At 42.7% G+C, this 25,815-nt stretch overlaps 1 protein-coding gene across 3 annotated transcripts in view; it reads right to left on the reverse strand.

Annotated features, from left to right (window-relative positions):
* Positions 1-25,815, reverse strand: part of MREG (melanoregulin) — a 70,482-nt gene that overhangs the window by 8,967 nt on the left and 35,700 nt on the right. Inside the window, exon 3 of one of the 3 annotated variants that reach the window (XM_054478270.2) lies at positions 9,565-9,714. The exons of the other annotated variants lie outside the window; for them this stretch is intronic. Coding sequence (XP_054334245.1) covers positions 9,565-9,714 — 150 coding nt within the window. The remainder of the gene's footprint in view (positions 1-9,564; positions 9,715-25,815) is intronic. 3 annotated transcript variants of the gene reach the window in all.

Below are 25,815 nucleotides of genomic sequence, written 5' to 3' on the forward strand. Positions count from 1 at the left end.
AGCAAAGGTGTAGCAAAAGAAAACATACTGAATCAATTTCATAAGATACCTGAGAACAAGTCAAACTGAAAAACATAATTGAAATCAATAACTGAAGATGTTTATAGCTGAATTCTTGGGGTTTTTTTCCTCGTCAGTTGTTGGCCAAATCAGATTAGGGCTGCTAGATAAGAAGGTTGAGGCAGCAAGATGAAAGGCAGAAAGAACTCAATGTCCTGCCACCATCAATGGCTAATTCTCCTCCAGCTTTCGATCCCCAGGAGCTGACCTTGACCTTGAGTCCTGATTTAAGCTCCTCAGATGACTTTCTCATGCATAAAACTAAAACAACATTTGATTCTTTGACCAGCATTTCCCCATTTCCCCCACCCTCTGTCCCCTGGCAATGACTGTTCTACTCTGCTTCTACGGGTTTGACATTTTTAGATTCCACATATAAGTGAGATCATGCAGTAATTGTCTTTCTGCGCTTGGCTGATTTCACTCAACACAATGACCTCTAGGTTCATCCATGTTGTCACAAGTGGCAGGATTTCCTTCTTTGTTAAGGCTGAATAGTATTCCATTGCAATATATTTACCAAATTATCTTTATCCATTCATTCATCCATAAACACTTAAGTTGTTTCCATATCTTGGCTATTGTGAATCATGCTGCAATGAACATGGGAGTACAGATATACATCCCCATAGTGTATATATGGTGACTATAGTTAACAATACTGTATTGTTTACTTGGAATTCAATATGATTTTAAGTGTCCTTACTGCACACGTGCATGTGCACACACACACAGATGGTAGTTATGAGTGGTAATGGATGCGTTAATTAATTTGACTGCGGCAATCACCACACAATGTATATGTATATCCAAGCTTCATGTTGTATATCTTGAATATATATAATTTTCACTTGTCAATTAAATATTTTAAAATTAAAACACAACATTTGATTCTCATCTGTATTACTGAGTTTGTAGATAAATGGGATTGTTTAAAAGTACTTTTTATTTCTTATAAAAAAGGGGACTTATTCATTTAAAGAAATATATTCTGACAATAACTTACATATATTTTAAACCATCTTAAACTCTTAGGAACAACTTCAAAAGAGATCAATTTATTTTTAATTATAAAAATAATATAATCACATAGAAATACAATATCAAAGAGAACAGAAAGATACAAAATGAAAACTAGAGGTTTTCATTTTTCATTTAATCCTCTTCTTCCAGTCTAATTCCTCAGAGATAGCTATTGTTGAACATTTCCTCTTCTTCTTCTTTTTCTGATAGCTACTTCCATAACTCCAAGAATAGGCTTATACTTCCAATTTCTCATGTGTTAACTTTAAACTTCCTTGTACTCCCTCTATGAACAAAGAGTAACTTAGCTTTTCCTCTGTGCACATGTGTGCTCTCTCTCTCTCTCCCCCTCTCTCTCTCCTATCTCATTGCAAGGGAGGCTGGAAAAGTGAGGAAGCAGATTATCAACAGCACTTTGGACCAACCACGATTCATCCCTTAAGGTTGGCACCTTGCTGCCCCAAACAAAAGCTGGATTCTGATGGCAAGGAAGAAAGAAAGGGCATGAACACCGGGGCAGCTAATATGTTTGCCACAAGTAATATGATGTTTTCTTTGCCAACATCTGTTATCCCCTTCTCCCATCAATCTATTAAGTACACTCAGACTTTCCCTTGCAGAACAGTTATAGTCTTAGCTCTCAGAGCGGACACTGATTGGCTTATGCCAATAAACTCATTTTTGGCTGTATATTAGAATCACCCAAGGAGTGTTTTAAAATAGCCATGCATGGGATTCACTTTCCAGACCAATGACATCAGAATCCCTTGAAGGGGTTCCAGGTTTGCGATCCAATGACCAAGCCAACTAGCATAACCTATTGGTTCAGGGATGGGCACATAACCCAACTCAAGCCAAAAGAGAGGCAGTGAAATCCATGAAGCTTCTGGAGCAATCAAGAATGGTGTTTTCTCTTCCCCTGCACAATGTGATATGAAGGTGCAAAATCTGGAAATGCTCTCATCACTTTGACTAGCCTGAGAAGAGCCAGATTAAGCAAGAAGTAACACTCAGAGAACAAAGTTGAAAGAATCACAGAGATATAGAGCCTATGGATATCCTGACTCTGGGTCAATTCTCATCTGAAGTCAGACCTACTTTAGGAACTCTCTGTTGCCTTAGCCAATTCCATTCGGGTTTAGACAATTGGAGTTCTTTTTCTGGCCCTTGCATTGGAAACATTCATGTTGTAAAGCCTGCTCATTGAGTATATAAAGGACAATATAGATACCACACAAAATGTTAGCTTCATATTTTCCCACCCTCACCCCCAGGAAAAATTTTCAGTGCATAAATTTACCTAGCAGGGAATAGATAGGGCTTATAGCAGATGCAATGTTAATGGCTCTGCCTAGATCCCAATCTTTCTGTCCCAAAAGTGTCTTAGGCAATGACACAGATATAACAGTAGCCCTTGTCTGTAGCCAGGGCTTACTTTATGGTGCCTCCCCTGAATTCTGTCCAGCAGAGCAAAGCCTCTGACTCTCATGAAATGTTGCTATAACAAAGGAAAGAGGTGGCTTACATCTAATTGGCTAATTTCTTCCAAAGATCCAAGCAAGAAGGGTCTAACTATGATTGGCTTAACCATTCAACTCTCTTATGAAAATAGGTTGAATTCTTCTGGCTGGATCTAATGACCAATTCAAAGTTCACTTTTGATTAAAAACTTTGAGCTAAAATCTATTCACCATCTGAAGACCAACCATTAAGATGACCTTGTCTTTTGTCTTTCTTGGATGGTGAAAAACCATCTTCAGAGGAAGATGTTCATACTGAGGCTAAAATGATCCTTATTGTATTTGATCTGTGCGCGTGCACACACACACACACACACACACACACACACACAAAACAATCAGAAGAGTATTGCTCAAATATTATAGATGACACTCTGGTGAAGTTATGTAACTTGCCCCATGCCCAACCACAAACAGCAGCTAAGCCAGAACTCAAATCTAAGTGCATCGAATTCCAAAGCCCACAGACTCTATAAAAAAGAAGAAACAAAAAAGAATGACTATTGTTGTTTCCTCAAATTATGCTTCTTTTTTCTTATGCATTCACTATTTTATTTTATTTTATTTTATTTTTTTAGAGAAGGAGTTTTGCTCTTGTTGCCCAGGCTGGGGTGCAATGGCACGATCTCTGCTCACTGCAACCTCCCCCTCCCGGCTTCAAGCAATTCTCCTGCCTCAGCCTCCTGAGTAGCTGGGATTACAGGCATTCACCACAATGCCCAGCTAATTTTGTATTTTTAATAGAGATGAGGTTTCATCATCTTGGTCAGGGTGGTCTGGAACTCCTGACCTCAAGTGATCCGCCCACCTTGGCCTCCCCAAGTGCTGGGATTACAGGCGTGAGCCACCGCACCTGGCCACATTCATTATTTGTTAAGGTAATACATTTATATGATTCAAAAAGTACTAAAGGCTCTGTCCACCAGTCACTAGTGTTCTCTCCACAGGTAATTAATGTTACCAATTTTATCAGCATTTTTCCCACAAACAGTAGCATATTATACCTTGCACTTTTCATTTAATAATATGTTTTAGCAATCAGCCTGTATCAAAAATGTAAGATCTGGGCTCTTTCTTTGACTTTTTTACCATTTAGTATAGACAGAAATGGAATAATAAACATATTTGTTTTATAGAAAATGCTCCCCCATATTACAATATTTTCCTGCATCTGCCTTAAAACTTGAACATTCCTTAAGATTTTTTCACTTCCTAGTCATTCTTTCCAATATCACTGTTGAAAAGCATTAAGCTCCCACGTGGATTCATGCACCATATACAACCCTTTGGGAATTTTCATTTCAACTCAAACAGCAAACTAAAAGAATATGCCACACTGCTGGGACGATGACAACACTGCATTACAAAAATTAAATACATCTAAATCACAGACTAAAAATTAGAGTAGTTAAATACTTTTACTTGGAAGTGGCAGCTTCTTGGTAAAATGAATTCTTTGAATATGATGACTGTTGTCTCTTTCCTTTCAGTTTTCACCAATTGACATCATCTTATGCTGCTTCTACTTAAAATGAAGAGGGATTATCCAAAAGATAGAAAAAATGTATTGACTGCTTCTCCAGTTTAGTTTTCTTTCATTTTGTAGGTAGTAGGAAATATCAGATAAAGTGGAGAAAGACATATAATACACGGTGGGAATCTGGATTATCACCAGCATCTAAGAAATCCTCTCATGTTTGTCTTTCACAGAGAAATGTGAAATAGATAATGCAGACTAGGGTAGTTTTTCCGCTACTGAAGAGTACACAGAACTGTTGATGTCAGTCTGGAGAAAGGTCTCCAGTAATGCACCGTGGGACTCAATTTTGGAGCTGATTTTTATCAGTGACTCGATGAAGTCAAAGATCACAAAAGTAGAAAGGATTACTAGTACATGGAATCATAATGTCAAACGTATAACAAATAAAGCCTGTGAGGTACAATCTAAAGGCCAAAATTTATTAGGAATAAATAAAAATACACCCTACTTTTAGGTTGAAAAAAATCAACAAAGCCAAAGCAGCAGATCCAGGGATCGGCCTACACAGCAGTTCATGTGAAAGAAAGGCTGAGGCCTTGGATAAACCAAATGTTCCAAATCTACCCAAAATGTGGCATTCCTGAGGATTAACTGAGTTAATATATGTAAAGAGATAAGAGTGGTACCTAGAAAATAGTAAATACTCTGTAAATATTACATCTATCTATCTACCTACCTACCTACCTTCCTACCTACCTATCTAATCTATCAATCATCTATCTGCCCTTTTTTGCAGATGCCTTTAAATCCTTTTTGGGTTTTGTCAGTTAGGTGATACAGAAAATAATATATATATCGAAAGAGCCTGTAGAAATTAAATTTCTAGAAATTAAAAATTTTATAGTACATTTCTTTTGGTGGTGTTTGTTGTTGTTTTTGAGATAGTATCTCACTCTGTTGCCCAGGCTGGAGTGCAGTGGCATGATCATGGCTCACTGCAGCCTCGACCTCCCAAACTCAAGCAATCCTCCTGGTTCAGCCTCCCGAGTTGTTAGGACTACAGGTGTGCACCACCACGTCCAGCTAATTTTGTTTACTTTTTGTAGAGATGAGGTCTCACTATGTTACCCAGGCTAGTCTCAAACTCCTGGGATCAAGTGATCCTCCCACCTTGGCCTCCCAAAGTGTTGGGATTACAGGCGTGAGCCACCATATGTGGTCTAAAAATCGTATAGTGTGTTTCTGTATAAAGTATAGAAATTATACTTCAGTGCTCCAGTTGGGGAGGGCTGTGTTACCCTATGAGACAGACACCCTTGTAATCCATCTTAAGATGAGGAAACTTAGACTGAAGTAACTTCCCAAAGCGCACACAGCAAGTAAGTGAAAAGCTGGGATTTGAAACCCAGACAGTCTGGTTGTGCGGCTGACACATTGAGCCACTATCCACGCTGCCTGTTAGAACAGGACAGGAGAGCGTGGGCAAGGCAGGAAGGAAGGAAAAGAAGTAGAAAAAATAGAGAAAAAGCAACTGATTCAAGAAAAGACCAACCTGAAGCCACAGCAGCTACGCCTGAGGAGGAACTAGGAAAACACAATCGAAATCTGGAGAGAAAACAGAACTTTTCTAGAGGCAGAGAATTCCCCGCATCTAGCACAGGATGCTGCCAAACCCAAAGATGTTCTTTTTCTGAAGGGTGGATTCACGGGACACAGCGCCCTGGTGCTTCCTCTGGGGACTTCAGCGCTCCTCTTCCTCCTCAGAGCCAGTGGCAGGACCCTCCAGCCCCTCCTACTTTTCCCATCCCTCCCTCCCCCACACTCTCCTCTCCACTTTGTCCCCACTTCATCTCTCAAGGAGTTTGAGGAAGGTAAACCATTCCCCTCAAGAGGAAGAAAGAGAGGAGGCGGGCAGGAGCCACAGAGGTCTGAGATTCTAAGGACTGAGGAGAGAAGGTAAATATTTGGGGCTGAGCTGTGCTTGTCTGCAGCAGGGAGGGCTGTGAGATTCCCTGATACTTTTCTGAAAGGAGGTTTCAGGCTTCTAGACTGAGAAATTCCCAGGAAGACTTACCTAAGGTAACTCCTCGGCTCTTCCCACTTCCTTCCCCCAGCTCTCATCTCAAAAGGAAGCCTCTCCTTGGAAACCTCCCTGGACAGCATGCCCCCTTTTTCCCCCATGCTTGTGAGATTACAGCTTTAAAACTATTCACAATAGCAAAGACTTAGAACCAACCCAAATGTCCAACAATGATAGACTGGATTAAGAAAATGTGGCACATATACACCATGGAATACTATGCAACCATAAAAAATGATGAGTTCATGTCCTTTGTAGGGACATGGATGAAGCTGGAAACCATCATTCTTGGCAAACTACTGCAAGGACAAAAAACCAAACACCGTGTGTTCTCACTCATAGGTGGGAACTGAACAATGAGAACACATGGACACAGGAAGGGGAACATCACACACCGGGGACTGTTGTGAGGTAGGGGGAGGGGTGAGGGATAGCATTAGGAGATATACCTGATGCTCAATGACGAGTTAATGGGTGCAGCACACCAACATGGCACATGTATACATATGTAACAAACCTGCACGTTGTGCACATGTACCCTAAAACTTAAAGTATAATAAAATAAAATAAAATAAATAAATAAATAAAATAAAATAACTCCTGATTCAGAACCCAGCCAAGTCCTCTTCAGAGTTCGTGCAGCAAACCAGTTTCACTCACTCACATGATGGGCCTCTTCCTCCCAGAGTTAATTAGCTGCACATTTTAACAAACACCCAAATGTTTGACTGTATTTGCCAAACCCAAGAGAAAAAAGATTCCACAAGAAATGAGCTCACTTCTCTTCATAGGACAGCTGGCCGTACTGACGCAAGCAGCCACAGTGCCCTGCCCTTAATGAACTCTTTGACCTCCTCAAGCTCCAGTCCATTCTCCATCCCTCCCTTCACTGCCAAATGGCTTAGACTGGGAGCCTCCATTGCTCTTCTCACTTCCTCCTATCCCCTGATCACCAGCCCCCAGCAATCTGCCTTCTTCAGGCCTGCTCTCTATGGAAAGGGCTAAGGTATTAATACTTCCTCCCCATCCCACTAGTGACCTGATTTAGGGGAGTCTTATAGTCCTTTCCAAAGACCCTCACCGCCTCTAAAGCATTTAATCCTGATGGTCATACCCTTCTTAACATGCCTTTCTAGGTTTCTAAGGGAAAGGGAAAAGGAGATGAGCATTTATTAAGTGCCCACTGAGTGCCATGGGTAGTAAGTCCCCCACCACCCTGTGAGGTGGGTATTAGTATCCCTATTTTGGGGAGGAAAGTGACAGTATCCTGCCTAGAGTCTAAGTCAAGAGGAGCTCTGGGATTCGGGATCTGCTGCCTCTAAAGCACATCCTCCAGCTGATCCCCGTCACTCTCAGCTCTCTTCTCTCTGCTGGTTCCTCTTCCTTCATCTCTTCCTTTGCAGTCCTTTCCTAAGGCTCTGTCTTAGGTCTTCTTCTCACCTCTATCTCCCTAGATAATTTCCCCTAATGCCTCAATTTCTCTTGTCATTAATTCTCTCTAGTGACTCCTAAGTCTCTTACTTTAGTCCTCACCCCAAGCCTTGGCTCTAGGTCTCAATTTCCACCTTTCTGCTGGATGTGTCCAAGTGGACGGGCTGCTGACATGTGGATGAGCCCAATCAGACTCCACCATCCTCCCGCAAGTCGCCCTTCCACCTTATGTTCCCAACTTTGTCAACTGCTGCTCACTCCCTTAATCCCATCTTCCAAATCTAAGCCAGCCACCTCAGCTTGTTGATTTTCCCTCTGCACAAGTTTCTTACTCTTTTCTGCCTTAATTGGCCTGAATGCCAGCAGAAACTGGTTCCCCTGCTTCCAGAAGATAAATTCTCCAATCTCCTCCCAACCTGCTGTCTTCCAAAGATGAGATTGGGTCACTTCCCTCCCTGAAAACTTCAGTTGTTCCATACCGCTTACTGAATAAAGTTTCAATCCCAAGAAGGTTACCCATGATCTGACCTTTCTGGTCTTGTTCCCAATGACAGCCCTCCACACACAGTCTGCCTCTGACACTTGGGACCACCACTCTATCCTCCAGCACACCTTGAATGAACCTGCATGCCTCGACCATGTTCATTCATGGCCTCCTCCCTCTGTGATCTAAATCCTACTCACCCTTCCAGGCTCAGCTCAAATGCCACCACCTCTGAGAAGTCTCTGCTGTTCTTACCAATTGAAAGTAAACTGCTGCTTCCTTTGAACTTCCTCAGTTCCTTTATGAAAATTGTTGTAGAGTTACTGACTGTATAGATACTCCTTTTTTTTTTGAGATGGAGTCTCACTCTGTCGCCCAGGCTGGAGTGCAGTGGCGTGATCTCGGCTCACTGCAAGCTCTGCCTCCTGGGTTTATGCCATTCTCCTACCTCAGCCTCCCGAGTAGTTGGGACTACAGGTACATCCCACCATGCCCAGCTAATTTTTTGTATTTTTAGTAGAGATGTGATTTCACCGTGTTAGCCAGGATGGTCTCAAACTCCCGACCTCATGATCCACCTGCCTCAGCCTCCCAAAGTGCTAGGATTACAGGCATGAGCCACCACACCCGGCCAAGATACTCTTATACCATAGGTATCTATAATGTCTCCTTTATTACCAGAGTATAGGCTACCTGACCACAAGAACCAGGATTCGCCTAGGTCCTACCCAGCGCTTTGTACACAGCAGTTCCTCCAGTGGGGCTGCTGAACTGCACTGCACATGATGATGCACGTAAAAGCCAAGTTCTGGCCGTGCTCGAGTGCCTATCGTGAATACTGAAAGCCACACTAAATTTTATTGGAAAAAGTCACTTGGGCTATAATCCATGTGAATTCTGAACAAGGCAGATTTATATAATTAAGATATTTGGGCCGGGCGCAGTGGCTCATGCCTGTAATCCCAGCACTTTGGGAGGCTGAGGCGGGCGGATCACAAGGTCAGGAGATCAAGACCATCCTGGCTAACATGGTGAAACCCCGTCTCTACTAAAAATACAAAAATTAGCCAGGCGTGGTGGCAGGTGCCTGTAGTCCCACCTACTCGGGAGGCTGAGGCAGGAGAATGGCGTGAACCCAGGAGGTGGAGCTTGCAGTGAGCCGAGATCGCGCCACTGTACTCCAGCCTGGGCGGCAGAGCGAGACTCCGTCTCAAAAAAAATAAAAAATAATAATAAAATAAAAAAAAAAACACCTGGGCCTGGACGGTGTCAAGGAGGGCACCCTCTTCCGACACTACAAAAGCTGACTCTCTGCATCTACCAGGCATGGTGTGCAAGCAAAAAAGATAAGATTGTATTTCACTGTTCCTAGACAGCTGGCACACTCATTAACTGTCTGCCCTCACCTCAGCCCAAATGGAAAAGGATCAAATGACACAGCAAAGAAACATAGTGACTTAGAGGATAGGCAAAAGACTGGACTAACCTTGGAGTAGCGGTTGGCAGGGGGTGGAGGCCAGGAGGGGCCTGTGCCCAGCGGTCTGGCACCTTCAAGACTTAGAGGGGCCCTCAATAACTCCCAACAATGGTTGGCTTTATGCTTTAGCTTGGATGTCTCACCACCCTGGAGCACTCCCTTTAAGAAAGGTTTGTCTGTTGGTAACCAGAGCTGAGGAAAATGAGCCTTTTTGGCTGGGCAGGTCAAACTTGGATGTAGGTATCTCTCTCCATGCCTCATTAGACCTACCCATTCTGTGAGATGAGAACTAGTTTCTAGGTATCAGATTCACGTACAGGTCTCCTCCTCCCTTTTTTTTTTTTTTTTTTTTTTTTTTTTGAGACAGTGTCTTCCTCTGTCGCCCAGGCTGGAGTGCAGTGGCGCAACGTTGGCTCACCGCAACCGCAACCTCCATCTCCCGGGTTCAAGTGATTCTCCTGCCTCAGCCTCCCGAGTAGTTGAGATTACAGGTGCCCACCACCATGCCCGTCTAATTTTTGTATTTTATAATACAGATGGGGTTTCATCATGTTGGCCAGGCTGGTCTTGAACTCCTGACCTCAAATGATCTGCCTGCCTCAGCCTCCCAAAGTGCTGGGATTACAGGCATAAGCCACCGCACCCAGCCTCTCCTCCTTTTTGACCCAGAGCTATCTACTTGCCCTTTCACTGAATCCCAGGAAAAACTGGGTCTTAGTGGAGTTCATGATGCCCCCAGGCCTAGGACCACCTGCTGCTCCCATCACCAGGCCCTAAGGCCCCACCCCAGATGCTCTGATACTTAAAAGATAAATAAAGTGAAATTTGGGGGCAGTTCATCTCTATATACCATACGGAGCCTCAAACCCCAAATCGCACCTCGGAGTTACTGCTTAGAGCACCTTAGACAGGCACATCCATAGCCTGGTTACTAATGCAGTCCCACCACTCTTTGCAATGCTCAACTGTTTTGACTCTGAATCTGAGCTAGAGTTTTGACCTAGAACAGGTCAAATGCGAAGGCTGAGTAATGCTTTTCCAATTCTATTTATTTTTATTCCATGGCTCCACTTGAGTTCTAGAAACAGACTGCTTTGCAGCCAGAGGCCCCTGACCTAATTCTTTATCCTGGTTTTAACCAGATTAAGCCAAGGGAGAGCTCACAGCTCCTGCTGCCCAAGTGTGTCTGCAAAGCCACAGGAAGGGGCCACTAAGCAATAAGATTCAAGCTAGTTTTGTCTAATTTAGGGACTCCCACCTCATGTACAGTTTAGGGTTAAAAGACCAAAACTCAGGATGAGATTTTGCTAATGCTGTCAGTGGGAGGGCTGGGGGCTTGCCATTTTCCATGTGATATTGTTATTCCTAATCAACTAGTTGGAACCACCTCCGAGTTCTGGGGCTCTGCAAGGAAGAAAGATAATTAGTCACAGCAAAGACAAAGGATAATATGACTAAATTCCTGCTTGTGGATAGAAAAAGAAGACTTACATTTCTAACAAGGCAGAAATAGCCAATTCATTCAATTAGTTTAAGCACATACCATTGAGAAAGGCCACTTCTTCAAAGTAGTGACCCAAATTTAGATTGAACTCTGAATCCAGAGTAGAGAAAACATCTCAAAGATCTTGCTATCCCTCCACATCCAGACCTGTGCTGTCCAATACAGCAGCCAATAGCCACACATGCCTACTGAGCACCTCAATGTAGGTGGTCCAAACTGAGATGGGCTGTAAGGGTAAAATACACATCAGATTTTTGAAGACTTAAGAAAAAAGGGCCAAGCATGGTGGCTTACGCTTGTAATCCCAGCAATTTGGGAGGCCAAAGCAGATGGATTGCTTGAGCCCAGGAGTTCGAGACCAGCCTGAGTAATGTGGCAAAACTTTGTCTCTACAAAATATACAAAAATTAGCCAGGCGTAGTGGCGCACACCTGTAGCCCCAGCTTCTCAGGTGACTGAGGTAGGAGGATTGCTTGAGCCTGGGAAGTCAAGGCTGCAGTGAGCTGTGATCACGCCACTGCACTCCAGTCTGGGTGACAGAGTGAGACACTGTCTCAAAAGAAAAAGAAAAAGAATGTACAATTTCTCATTAAGAGTTTTTATATTGGCCAGGTGACGTGGCTTGCACCTGTAATCCCAGCACTGTGGGAGGCCGAGGCAGGTGGATCACTTGATCTCAGGAGTTCAAGACCAGCCTGGGCAACATGGTGAAAACCCCTCCTCTACCAAAAATACTGTAGTCCCAGCTACTCAGGAGGCTGAGGTGTGAGGATGGCTTGAGCCTGGGAGGCGGAGACTGCAGTGAGCCGAGATCATGATCATGCCACTGTACTCCAGCCTGGGTGAAAGAGTGAGACCCCATCTCAAAAAAAAACAAACCAAAAAAACAGAGTTTTTATATTGATTACGTGTTGAAATGATAATTTTGTTATATAACTGATTAAATAAGACTATTAAATTTAATTTCACCTATTTATTTTTACTTTTTTAATGTGGCTACTAGAAAATTTAAAGTGACTTATATGGCTTGCATAGTATTTTTATTGGGCAGTACTGATCCACACAACATTATACTCAATTGTTTAATTTTAAAGTATGGCAAAACTTGCAAAGGAATGTCTTTTTAGCCTAATACCACCAGAAAACACTCTTGTGTGGCTCCTTCAGGATTGCAGGCCCTCTCCAAGTGATGGTGGAGGTGAAGATTCATCCCCCTTTTAGTCCTTTATTTGAAGCCTGTCTTTCAGTTTACAAAAATGCTTTCATACCCATAATTCATTAACTGATAACTACACCTAGACAAACGTCATTGCTTTGAAAAGACCTCTAAGACAAGAAAAAAGATAAATACATTTGACTAAATACTAATCTGAAACTTTTATGTGTGACGGGAAGGAAATAACAGTGTCTTTCAGTTTACAAAAATGTTTTCATACCCATAATCTCACTTAACTGACAGCTACATTTAGACACGTCTCATTACTTTTAAAAGACTTCCAAGACAACAGAAAAGATAAACTTCACTAGTAAAATTTTGAAGCTTTTATACAGTTAGGGAAAAAATCACAATAAAATGGCAAGCAATATACCAGAAAAAGCATTTGATACAAATATAGCAAGGAGTTAATATAGAAAGAAAGTCAGGCCAGGCGTGGTGGCTTACACCTGTAATCTCAGCACTTTGGGAGGCTGAGGCAGGTGGATCACTAGAGGTCAAGAGTTCAAGACCAGCCTGGCCAACATGGTGAAACCCTGTCTCTACTAAAAATACAAAAATTAGCTTGGCATGGTGGCACACATCTGTAGTCCCAGCTACTCAGGAGGCCGAGGCACCAGAATCGCTTGAACCCAGGAAGTGGAGGTTGCAGTGAGCCAAGATCACACCACTGCACACTAGCCTGTATGACAGAGTGAGACTCTGTCTCAAAAAAATAAAGAAAGAAAGAAAAGAACAGAAAATCACACTAATGAGCAAAAGACATTGAGATAATTCACAAAAAAATCAATTAAGCCATAATATCCACCCTATAATAACCAAAGAAATTCTCAAACAATGAACACTGTGTTGCTATTGTTGTCTAGCCAAATTACCTATCAAAAATAAAATGAAATTGTCCAGTGCTAGAGAGGGTCTAGTGAAAGGGGCTATTTTGTATTATGATTGAGTTATACAATTTCTGTCACTTACTGTGAAAACTATTTGTCAGGATGTATCAAAGCATATAAAAATGGGCAAAATCTTTAACCCAAGAATTCCAGTTCTAAGAATCTAGACAGACAGACAGACAGATAGATAGATAGATAGATAGATAGATAGATAGATAGATATCTCTTTTTAAAATACCAGAAGCAAAATGCAATAAAATAGTACGATAGTATTTATCTTGGCTAGGATTATGTATGAGTGACTTTTTTCCTCCTGTACTTTTCAAATTTTCCACAATGCTCACGTACTTCTTTTATAATCAGAACAGAAACTTTAAAATCCCTAAGAATGATTTTTTTAAAGCTTCCTTTGTAAACCTAATCTAGCATCTAATTAGCTCAAAAATGGAAAAGTCTAGGTCTGAGTATGACTATAACTTAAATTTATTTTAAAAGGTATTTGCTATGTTTCAGATGGCAACTCATAGGCCATAACTCATCTGATTTCAAAGAATTTTGTTAAACTGAAAATCCTATTGATACATTTGCAGGTTCCTGTGCATGTCCCAGTATTCAGCCGAAAACACTGTTGCTTCTATGGGGCATTGACCCTGTATTCCAGGATCTCACCAGCCTCAAAGGGGAGGAGGCAGACAGGGAGCATGGCGACAGCAAGAACAAGGTGGCGACAAGGACAGGAGCCCCAGCAGAGTTGAGGTCATCTTGGGGGATAGGGGAGAACATTCAGCAGAGATAGGCAGGGTATACAGAGGGAGGAAGGAAGAGAAGAAATTAGAAAGTTAAAATGTGCTTTTTAGAAAAACCAACAATCCTAGAAATCTGACAGTTTCTCATTCTTTAGCCCAAAAGCTTCCTGTTGTAGTGGTCAACCCTTTCCTAATTATTCCTCCAGGATACCTATCACCATGGACCCTACTTACATTTGCTCTTCCTTTGTTTGCAAGCTGTCCTGCTTGACACTGAACAATTACAGTCCTTTTTTACCTTTACTCCCTAGGAGGAAGAAGTTTAAGCAGCAGGGCTGTGATCCATTCGTTCACCTAAAGGGAGTAGGGGACTTAGTGGCAAGAAGGGATGAATGATCCCAGGAAAAAAGGAAAGAAGGCAGGTGATCCTATCTAATTTCTCATCAACTGCACCTCCAGGTAATGAGAGGAATGATCCTTGCTAGGAAGAAAAACCTTGTCTACTGAATGCCCTTAGAAGGATGTCTCTGGCCAGAGGATTTCTTAGAATTGCAATACCCAAAATCTTTGAGGCATGGCTCCTTGGAAAATGTCATGTAGCCAACAAAATATTGAGGGGTATCAAATGGAGTTCTTTTATAACTTAAAAGCTTTGCACTGTACACCTTACTTAGACCCATTTAGTATTGTGAGTCAGAGGGACAGGTCTAGGGAGGGAAAGGGGGTCCCAGGGAGACATCCTCAATGCCCCAGACCTCTCTCTGCTTTATCTGAGCCTCTCAATTGCCTGCCTCTTTGGAATTATTAGTAAAGCTTAATGATGGGTAAAATTCATGATCCGCATGGATCTGATTTGACAATGGGTTTTGCTCATCCCACTCCACTTCCATAGCTTGATTTCTACTTTATAATTTTTCCATATTTTCATGACCTACCCCAGATCTTCTCAAATTACCTATATTCTTTTTTTAAGACTTAGAGCCACAAACTAAACCACTTCCTTAATCACCCCAAGCACATCTAGAGCACACTGTGTCCCCACAAACAAACCTGGTCATACTGACACTTTAATAAAAGGGACAGTATGTTGTGCTTGTCAATGGCAATAGGGTTCCTTTAACAGCTGAGAATTATTACTTAAGTTCAAGCCTTGTAAAACATTTTCCCTTTTTTTTTTTTTTTTTGAGACAGAGTCTCACTCTGTCATCCTGGCTGGAGTGCAGTGGCACGATCTTGGCTCGCTGCAACCTCTGCCTCCCAGGTTCAAGCAGTTCTCCTGCCTCAGCCTCCCAAGTAGCTGGGATTACAGGCGTGCACCACCATGCCTGGCTAATTTTTGTATTTTTAATAGAAACGAGGTTTCGCCATGTTGGTCAGGCTGGTCTCGAACTCCTGACCTCGTGATCCTACCACCTTGGACTCCCAAAATGCTGGGATTACAGGCATGAGCCACTGCACCTGGCAAACATTTTCCGTTACAATTCTAGTATCCCATTCACTGTCCATTTTTACACCCCCATAATCTTTAACTGAGCCTACAGATTCTGCCTACCTGACTCAAGTGTTGGGGCTTACTCTTACAAACCCTGATGCCAAAAGCCTCAGGCAAAATAATCACTTAAGCTGAAGCAGTCCTGGGATTGTCTGGAAAAACTGGTTAACACATTTATTTATAATTACCCAGTCTTTCCTCGCTATTATAGACATATGAATGACTTCTCACCAAGCCAGTTACGAAGCTGCATTTTGGATCCTGAATTCTGCAGCCATTCCCAGTTTCTGAGACCTTTACCTTGTCGGTCATCTGCCTGCCTCTTTGTCAACATGACAGGCTTCAGACAAAGCCATTAAAACATTTCCTGTGAATTTAAAACCCCAGAATAGGAAAGGAAAATAGCAGAGTGGCACTAGTCCAAGACAGGGTGCATTTTAATATATTTGAAAATTATAGTGCATTTTTTCACTTAGACTAATCTCACATAATAGAGCACTGTTTAGCCATTTTTCAAAAGAAAGAAATCACCAGTAAATGAAAAATGTTTTATACCCATAAATGAAAAAGCTAGAAGACTCTCTCAATCTCTAAAGAGGATCTCTTCTTCCAAAGTATCATAATATCATAAATCAGGGGGTATAAGAAGTCTTCCTCAAAGAGATTGCTCATGTGTCCTTTTTGTATGAAAAATTAAATCCACACGGTCATTTGCGCCAAGTCTACTGAGCACCAAGTGGCCTCAAGTAGAGGTCAGCAAACTTTTTATGTGTATTTTATGTTGGGGTTCTGTGTGAGACATCATTTGTAGCACAAAAGCAGCCATAGTCAGTATGTAACCTCATGGGCACGACTGTGTTCCAATAAAACTTTATTTATAAATAGGCAGCAAACTGGATTTGGCCCACGTGTCATAGTGTGTCCTAAGTGTGAAGGGAAATGTAGCAGGAGGAATCAAATCCACCCATTTTATTCTCAAAAATGCCCACAACTTCCACTTCAGGCCCAGTGCATGCATCTTGCTCAAAGGGCATGAATGAGGTCTGGCATGAATGAGGTCTAGCAGCTTAAGATGCAAACACATAGGAGTCCAATATTTAATGTTTTGGGGGTTAAAAGCTACATCACCTCTTCACAGTCCATCAGCCTTTAAATATGAGGACTTTTTGAAATCATGTCTCCAGAAGGAGGTATCACTTCTGTCAGATGAGAAAACAGGCCCAGAGAGGTTGAGTGGCCAGCCAAAGGTCACACAGCAAATTCACAGTAGAGTCAGAAGACAGTAGTAGAGTTAGGCCCAAACTCCAGGAACCCTTTCTGCTGAGTCACCTTCCTCTTGTGCTCTAGGGAACAAGCATCTGTTTTACTTTTCAACACTCATTACCACAGCATCAGGTAACAGAGTAAATAAGATGAGCTTTTAATCTTGCTTCAGCAGGATAGTGATTTTTTCAAATGTTGCCTCACAACAGAAGCCCAATATAAAATACACATGAAAGAAAGGTGCCTCTCTCCCTCTGCCTGGCCCTACCCAAAGCTCATGGGACAGCTCGAAGGGATCCTAATGATCACAGAAACCAAGTAGTTCAAAAGTGATTTTCATTACCATCTACTATCTCTTAGCACCTCTCAGTTCTAGCACTCCCCTCCTCTACCTCTCAGACCTGCCCTATGCCCAGGGCCCACTGATGCAGTGTTCCCTCTTACAAGCTTCCCCTCCATAGCCTACCATCAAAACTTACTAGTCCTGGAGCCCAGTCCTTTGAAAAACTAATTTGTGCTGACCTATGAGTAATTGGTAACTTAATTTTTTGCTAAACATAATTAATCTCTCATTAGAACTTTTTCTTTGAGACAGGGCCTCACTCTGTCACCCAGGCTAGAGTACAGTGGCGCAATCATGGCTCACTGCAGCCTCAACCTCTGAAGCTCAAGCGATCTTCCTGCCTCAGCCTCCAGAGTAGCTGGAGCTACAGGTGCACACCACCACACCTGGCTAATTTTGTTTTTTATTTTTAGTAGAGATGAGGTATTGCTATGTTGCCCAGACTGGTCTCAAACTCCTGAGCTCAAGCAATCCTCCTGCCTTAGCCTCCCAAAGTGCTGGGATTACAGGCGTGAGCCACTGCACCTGGCATTGTCTGATAAGAATTTAATGTGTTATTCTTCCCAGACATCAGATTTGAGTTTTAAAGGGGCCTTTAGTAGCCCAACACAATGTTTTTGAAATTGGGCAGCTTCTCCAAAGATGTCTCAGGAGCTGCCTAAGATGGAGAAATCTAGGCTTCTACCCCTATGTCATTCACCCAGAGAAGCTTTAATTGTATGTTTCCTGGTGGATTTCATTTGAGGGAAGAGTTCCAGAGATAACATAAAAAAGCTTAAAAACCACAGACTTATGCCAAAGCACTGACCCATGATCAACATCTGAACCACAGTGCCAGTACAAAAGTTATTTTAAGTGTGTCAAGAATTGTAAAGCATCTGAGTCTGAGATTTCACCCCCTTTACAAGCTAACAAGTTCTCCTGCCAATTTCAGGGGGGCTGGCAAAAGAAACGAGATTCCTGGATCAGCATTTTTATGTCATTTCTCTGAATGCCAGTTTCCATATTGTAAGGCAGAGAAAAACAGATGATGCATATACAGTAGGTTGCATTACAGAGGAGAAACCCTGAACTTAGGGAACCTGAATCTTTTATAATGGGCAATAATCCTGCCTGCCCTTTGTGGCAGAGGGAGACAGTATGTCCACCTCCCAAGGCCATGCATTATATAAGCATCCTTGAAAAGACAGTCCAGAACAAAGGGCAGACGATGACTCTGCTTACAAGATGTGCAGAGACCAGCAGACCCAGGGAGAACTGTCTCCCAATATGGAGGTCATGGAGGGGTGGGGGGCAGTTAAAGCTAGGCCTACTTAGGACTCCCAGCGTAAGCTTCCCAGGCTGGGAGTTAGCAGGTTCAGAGGGAAAGAAAAAACCTTGCAAAGGGACAAAGAAATGTTTTCTACTCATTTAGTTAGAAAGCATTCACCATCCCTCTTAGGATAGAGTTAAAAATTCTCACCATGGCCTACATTTTTTATTTTATCAATTGCATGCCTATCATTATGGGTTAAATTGAGTCCCCCCAAAATTGGTATGTTGAATCCTAAGCCCCAGTACCTCAGAATGTGACCTTATTTAGACACAATCTCTTTACAGAAGTAAACGAGTTAAAATGAGGTTATTCTGGTGGGCCCTGATCCAGTACAACTGCTTTCCCAATAAGAAGGGGAAATTTAGATAGAGACACGTGCACAGGAAGACAACAAAGATACAGGGAGAAGACAGCCACCTCCAAGCCAAGGAGGGGGCCCTGGAGAACATCCTTCCCTCAGAGCCCTCAGCAGGAACCAACCCTTCATCTCAGACTTCTAGCCCCCAGAACGGTGAGAGAACAAATTTCTGTTGTTTAAGCCACCCAGTTTATGGTACTTTGGAACGGCAGCCCCAGCAAACCAATACACCCACCAAATGAATGTATTTTCCATTTTGAATTCACAAGATGAATCAAATAAACAGAGCCATCCATGAAATATGAGTTTTTCTACTTTGAGACTTCTGCATCAAAGGACTGTGACTCAAGCCTCTTTAACAAGGGTCTCTTACTCATCTGCACAGCCATACACGCACAGGGCAGCAGGGAAACAGCATGGGCTCTGGGTCTGAGTCTGAGCTTCACCCCTGACTAGCAAGTCATTTAGCCTCTGTGACCTCAGTTTTACGAACTGTAGAGTGGAAGACACTTGCCTGCCAATGCCACAGGCTTGTAAAGCTCAAACATTACACAAGAAAGCACACTGCAAAGAAAAGTGTTGTACAAATGTTAATTATTAGGACAAGATGATCACAGCTTCAGCTGCTACAGTAGGTTAAAAATAATACTGATATTTACAATACCAAAGACTTGGAACCAATCCAAATGCCCATCAATGATAGACTGGATAAAGAAAATGTGGCACATATACACTATGGAATACTATGCAGCCATTAAAAAAAGAATGCGTTCATCCACGTCCTTAGTAGGGACATGGATGAAGCTGGAAGCCATAATTCTCAGCAAACTAACACAGGAACAGAAAACCAAATACCACATGTTCTGACTCATAAGTGGGAGTTGAACAATGAGAATACATGAACACGGTTGGGGGGGACATGACACACTGGGGCCTGTTAGGGGATGGGGCGCAAGGAGAGGGAGAGCATCAGGACAAATACCTAATGCGTGCAGGGCTTAAAACCTAGATGACGGGTTGATAGGGGCAGCAAACCACCACGGCACATGTATGTCTATGTAACAAACCTGCACGTTCTGCACATGCATCCCAGAACTTCAAGTAAAATTTAAAAAATAATAATAAAATAGTGACAACTGCTATCCACGCTTGGAGGCAGGAGTTCAATAGAAAATCATCATTCTGACACATGTCAGCATATGCCCTCTCTCTAGTTTCCATGTACTCTGAGGTGCTTTTTATTCCCCAACCATCACTTCAAAACAGGTAAGCGGTAAATACTACATCATGGATCAAAATATTAAGAAGTCAATGAAATTCTATGCTTTTGGACACCTAGCAATCAAAAGCCTAGATCTATCTGGTCCTGAGCCAGTTCCTCCAGATGACTGGATCTTGCCCTGTGTCAGATGAGAAGGATGAGAAGTTTGCATAAAGAAAGGCACAGGCAGAATAAGGTAGAATATCCTGGGCAAGGTGAATGTAGAAAAACATGGATCAAAGGAGCAGAGGTCCTGCCTGCTTCCTTTCCTGCCTACACGGGCTGCGCTCTCAACTTACTGCAGCTGGGAGAAGAGTCCAAAGCAGCAGAGACAAAAGAGCAAGAAAAGACCTTTTGAAACTAGGGCAGAGGAACAGGTAGAGTGAGTATATGAAGGACAGCCTGTGTTTCAACATCAGCCAAGGATCTGCTAGCAAGAAGGGAGATCATTTCTCAAATGCACTGCCTTACCTAACCCATCAGAAGGGAAAGACATTCCCGGCACCCGCACTTAGTTGCCCGATGGTGCAACTCCAAGATATGCCAGGTGCTGATTGCCAGCTCATGCCAGGGATCACCCCCTCTAGACCATTCAGCCGTTGGGCTCCACAAGATCGTTTCGGACAGGAAGCCACCTGGATGGTCCAGTGCTGTATCCTCTACCTTCAGGACCCTGTCTCCTTCCTAGGAATCCTGGATCCCAGGCCTCTGGCAGTATTTCTCAGATGATGAGGCTGCTCCAACTCCAACTTGGGAAAGACCAAAAACTTCAGCAGCATTATCCACGGGTTATCTGGAACTCCAGCAAGAAAGCACTGAACTGGCCTCTCTATTTAGAAAACCTCTCCTCTCCATAAAAAATTAAAAAAGAAAAGGAGGAATAAGAAGATAGGATTAAAAAGAGCTGTGAAGCTAGGTGCAGTGGCTCACACCGGTAATCCCAGCACTTCGGGAGGCAGAGGCAAGTGGATCACTTGAGGCCAGGAATTAGAGACCAGCCTAGCCAACATGGTGAAAACTCATTTCTACTAGATGTACAAAAACTAGCCAGGCCTGGTGGTGCTTGCCTGTAATCCCAGCTACATGGGAGTCTGAGGCGAGGTTGCAGTGAGCCGAGATTGTGCCACTGCACTTCTGTCTAGGCAATAGAGTGAGACTCTGTCTCAAAAAAAAAAAAGATAGAGGAAGCATTTTGGGATACGGATATGTTCATGACCTTGATTGTGGTGATGATTTAATGGGTGCAAAAATTATCTAATTGTACATTTTAAATATATGCAGTTTATTATATGTCCATTATACCTCAATAAAGTTGTTTTTTAAAAAAAAACAACAACAACAACAAAAAACCTCTCCTCTCCCTCAATTTCACCAATTACGATGAACTGGGGTTTACAAGTTCTTCTTCCAAAATTGCAGAGCAGGTTAAATTCATCCACCATTCACATCCCTCACTGAATTCCTCTGGTTGTCTCCTAATACCTGCTTTTTAACAATTCCCAGCTGAGCTAAGCCTAGGTAAAGTGAATGGACATGTAACTGGGTGAAAAGAAGGGAGAAAAGAAATATCAGTGTTGGGGTCCTTTGGGGGTGAGCCAGACTTGGTAAGGAGCAACCAAAAGGGGCACAGCCAGAGGATGACAGGGCAAGAACCCTGGAGGCTGGATGACCCTGGAGAAGGGGCCCTTCGAGAGTTAAAAGGAGAGCCCAGGACAACAGAGGGAATGACCTTGCATGCAAAGGCAGCCCATCTTGCTGGTTACAAATACCTCTTTGGGTAGCTCAGTCCTACTCCAAAGCCCATTCCCTCCCAACTTCTGCCTGGAGAAGCAAAGAGACAATGGCTCAAGAGCATGTACTGTAGTCACTCTCCATTGAAAGAAATGCTGAAACCTCATCAACATTAAACAGATAACACCACATGCAACATAAGATAACAAAGAGCATTTTTGAATTTATTTTTGCAGACTGCCAAGGCTGGATTCAAAGAGAGGACACCCTGTCCAGTCCACAGTCCACAGGCCACTGCCTCCTTACAAGCTGTTGCATGCCCACTCCCAGGTATCCTGCAACTCCCCCAAATGTTAAGTGATTGCTGGGAAAGAGATTGGAGCAAATGGATAAACACACATCCCTGAGGCATGTCCCGCGCTTATCAACAAATTCAACTGCAGTAGATTTTTATCTCTACCACTTTGACCTGTTTTCCAAACTTTCTGGTACACTCACCAACACTGGCAAAAAGAGTAAAGAAAAGAAACTAGAACAGATTAAAGTACATTCAGTTGTACACTGGAACAAAAAATATTTTGGTTGTGCTGCAACAGGCTGACTCCCATCACAGCCCTCTCTGAGGACAGCCTAATACCTGGGCCTGGTTAACCATCAAAGGCACCTGAACCTTCTACTTCTTAGTTGAAAAATGCAACTCCACAGCCAGGTCTGGCAATCTGTGACTCCAACACGCTTCTTGCATGCTTGTGGCCTCCTGCTGCAAAACCTGTTTTTTATGGAAGAAGAAACTAGGTTAATTTGGACTCGGGTCCATTGAAAATCACCCCATGTTAAGTGCTTTATTAACAACAAAGACAACAGCATATTGGTAAAAGAGCTTGGGTGTGACTTTTCCTCATCTAAATTGTAATTCGACATGACAATTATTTCAAGAGGGTGTGCCCAGCTTGTATTCATTTGCTGTGTGGCCTGCCTCCTAGATTGCAAAACCATAAAATGACACAGCTCACTCCTGGGCTGTAAATAGCATGACCACGTGTAAGGATTATGTAACAACAGGTATCCGGGCACCTGGCACCCAAAGGAAAGGACGGTTTCTGGTCAAGAAAAATATGGTCTTTTTCCAGTACACTGTGGATTTAAGTCTTAGAAGCAGCAGGTCTCAGCCCCCATCAGAACTGGGCAGGGGCTCCCATTTCCCCACATATTCAATTAAAGCCAGAAAGCAAGCCCGGTGTTCTTATGGAGGGCTCCTCAGAACCCTCTTCGATGCCCCACCTGAGCCCAAGCATGTCAGGAGGTTCCATTGCATCTGTATCAGGGACTCTCCTGGGCTCCATGCAATTAACAGCCATTTTTACTGTAAGAGGAGCCAGATCAGCCAAGGGAAGAGGCAGGGCTAGGAGTGGTGGTGAGGGCACAGTGCTGAAAAAGGCAACACACAAAGATCTATTAATTAGCATGTGACTTTACAGGCAGGGGAGGGGAAGACAGCTGCAAAGAAAGGTACTGATGTAAAGGAAGAATCTTAGACCCTTGGAAAGATAAATGCTGATCAATGGCTTCATCGCCTTTCTGCTTTATCTACTCTGGTGCAATTCCTCAAAGCCTGCTCCAGTTCCTAAACACAGATACAAACACACACACAGACACACACACGCACACACACTCTCTCTCTCCCTCTCTCCACCTCCCACTTTCTCCAGCACACCCACAGTAAATCAAAGCAAAACAGTTTAGAAAGACCCAGGGAAACAGCCACCACAAAATGTGTTAGGAAATAATAGTAAGAGAATTTTATTTTATATGAATTATATATATATATGAAATAATACCTCTGAATTGTATTCAAACTGTACAGAAAACTATAAAGTTAAAGGAAAGTAAAAGCCTCCTTCCCTCCACCTACTTCTAATGCAGGTAACTGTCCACAAATCTTATCACTGTACATTAGCATATATATGCTTTTACACAAATGGGATAACATTATACATACCCATTTAGCAATAGATCATCACCGTCTTTCCAAGTCACTATCTATAAATCCTATCTCATTATTTTTGAAGGTATATAGCATTCATTAGTGAAGCTACTTAAGATATACTTAACCAGTACTTTCATTGGGTAGTTTTATTTCTATACTTTTGCCTTTCATAACCGTACTCCAGGGAACATATAACTTTGTTTAGCAGTGTGAAAATGGTGCCCACTGACCATAGGCTAGATTGACAGCAAAACTGCTGGATGAGTTGATTTAATTTAGATGCAATATGTAGGCTATTCTACCTTAAAAAGAGCTAGTCAGAGCAACCTAAATGACTGCCACAGAAGCCAAGGAGCTGTTTTGATCACAAGGAATACCATTTGGGGGCAGCCACTTCCCATGGGCTCAGCCAAGAGAAAAATGTAAATCTTTACTAGACACTGCCACAGTCCATTCGGGTAGAGATTCCCCAAAGCTTAATAACCTCATAGGTTTCTGTACCTTCAGTCATCTTTATATATTAAATAATGAATCAAGAAAATGAATAAGCCTTCAGTTGGGAAAGTATAACTATCAATGGGCAACAGAGATGATATCATTATTTGACAGGAAGACAGTCAAGAAGTCTCATGGGGCCGGGCACGGTGGCTCACACCTGTAATCCCAGCAATTTGGGAGGTTGAGGCGGGCAAATTGCCTGAGGTCAGGAGTTCAAGACCAGCCTGGCCAACATGGTGAAACACTGTCTCTACTGAAAATACAAAGAGTAGCCGGACGCGGTGGTGTGCACCTGTAACCCCAGCTACTCGCAGGGGGCGTGGTATGGGGGAGCTGGGCTGAGGCAGGAGAGTCGCTTGAACCCAGGAGGCAGAGGTTGCAGTGAGCCAAGATCACACCACTGCCCTCCAGCCCAAGTGATAAAGCAGGACTCTGTCTCAAAAAAAAAAAAAAAAAAAAAAAAATGGGAGAGTAGGATGTCATGTCCTCACTGAGCCTTGGCAGTGCATTAAGTTCTACTTGCAACAATCTGTGTGTGTCACTCGGACTACAATTTCTTGAAACTCTACCTTCCATTCTATCCCATGCATCTTGCCTTCTATTCCAAATCTGTTGGTTCTGTGTGGGTATCTGCCCAGCCTCTTCAACTAGAGCCTTTATTTGAAATACATCCCTTTCTCTTAGCCGCATATTCACACAATATTACATTATTCTAGATTTGCCTTGATTCCACATTCTGCTATCTGCCTTCCCAAATTTCTGCCTGTACCCAGTGCTTAAGGCTACTACTCATCTGGGGATGACATTCAGAAATCACCATCTACCACCATCAAAGGACAGGAGGTTCTAGCCAAATGACATGAATAACTTTATACTGGAGAGGAAAGCACCAAGTTATCATACCTTGAGGACAACGGTAGTTGCTGTGGTATAGGTAACGTATTTAGAGCAGCATCTAGAGTACAGGGAGTGCTCCATAAATGTCAGTTGTTGGGAAGCCCATCAGACTAACAGCAGATCTCTCAGCAGAAACTCTACAAGCCAGAAGAGAGTGGGGGCCAATATTCAACATTCTTAAAGAAAAGAATTTTCAACCCAGAATTTCATATCCAGCCAAACTAAGATTCATAAGTGAAGGAGAAATAAAATCCTTTACAGACAAGCAAATGATGAGAGATTTTGTCACCACCAGGCCTGCCTTACAAGAGCTCCTGAAGGAAGCACTAAACATGGAAAGGAACGACTGGTACCAGCCTCTACAAAAACATGCCAAATTGTAAAGACCATCAATGCTAGGAAGAAACTGCATCAACTAACAGGCAAAATAACCAGCTAACATCATAATGACAGGACCAAATTCACATGTAACAATATTAACCTTAAATGTAAATGGGCTAGATGCCCCAACTAAAAGATACAGACTGGCAAACTGGATAAAGAGTCATGACCCATCAGGGTGCTGTATTCAGGAGATCATCTCACGTGCAGAGACACACATAGGCTCAAAATAAAGGGATGGAGGAAGATCTACAAAGCAAATGGAAACCAACAAAAAGCAGGGGTTGCAACCCTAGTCTCTGATAAAACAGACTTTAAACCAACAAAGATCAAAAGAGACAAATAAGGCTATTACATAATGGTAAAGGGATCTATTCA

This window comes from Pongo pygmaeus, chromosome 11, assembly GCF_028885625.2.
Source record: "Pongo pygmaeus isolate AG05252 chromosome 11, NHGRI_mPonPyg2-v2.0_pri, whole genome shotgun sequence".
In the NCBI taxonomy this organism is placed as follows: domain Eukaryota; kingdom Metazoa; phylum Chordata; class Mammalia; order Primates; family Hominidae; genus Pongo; species Pongo pygmaeus.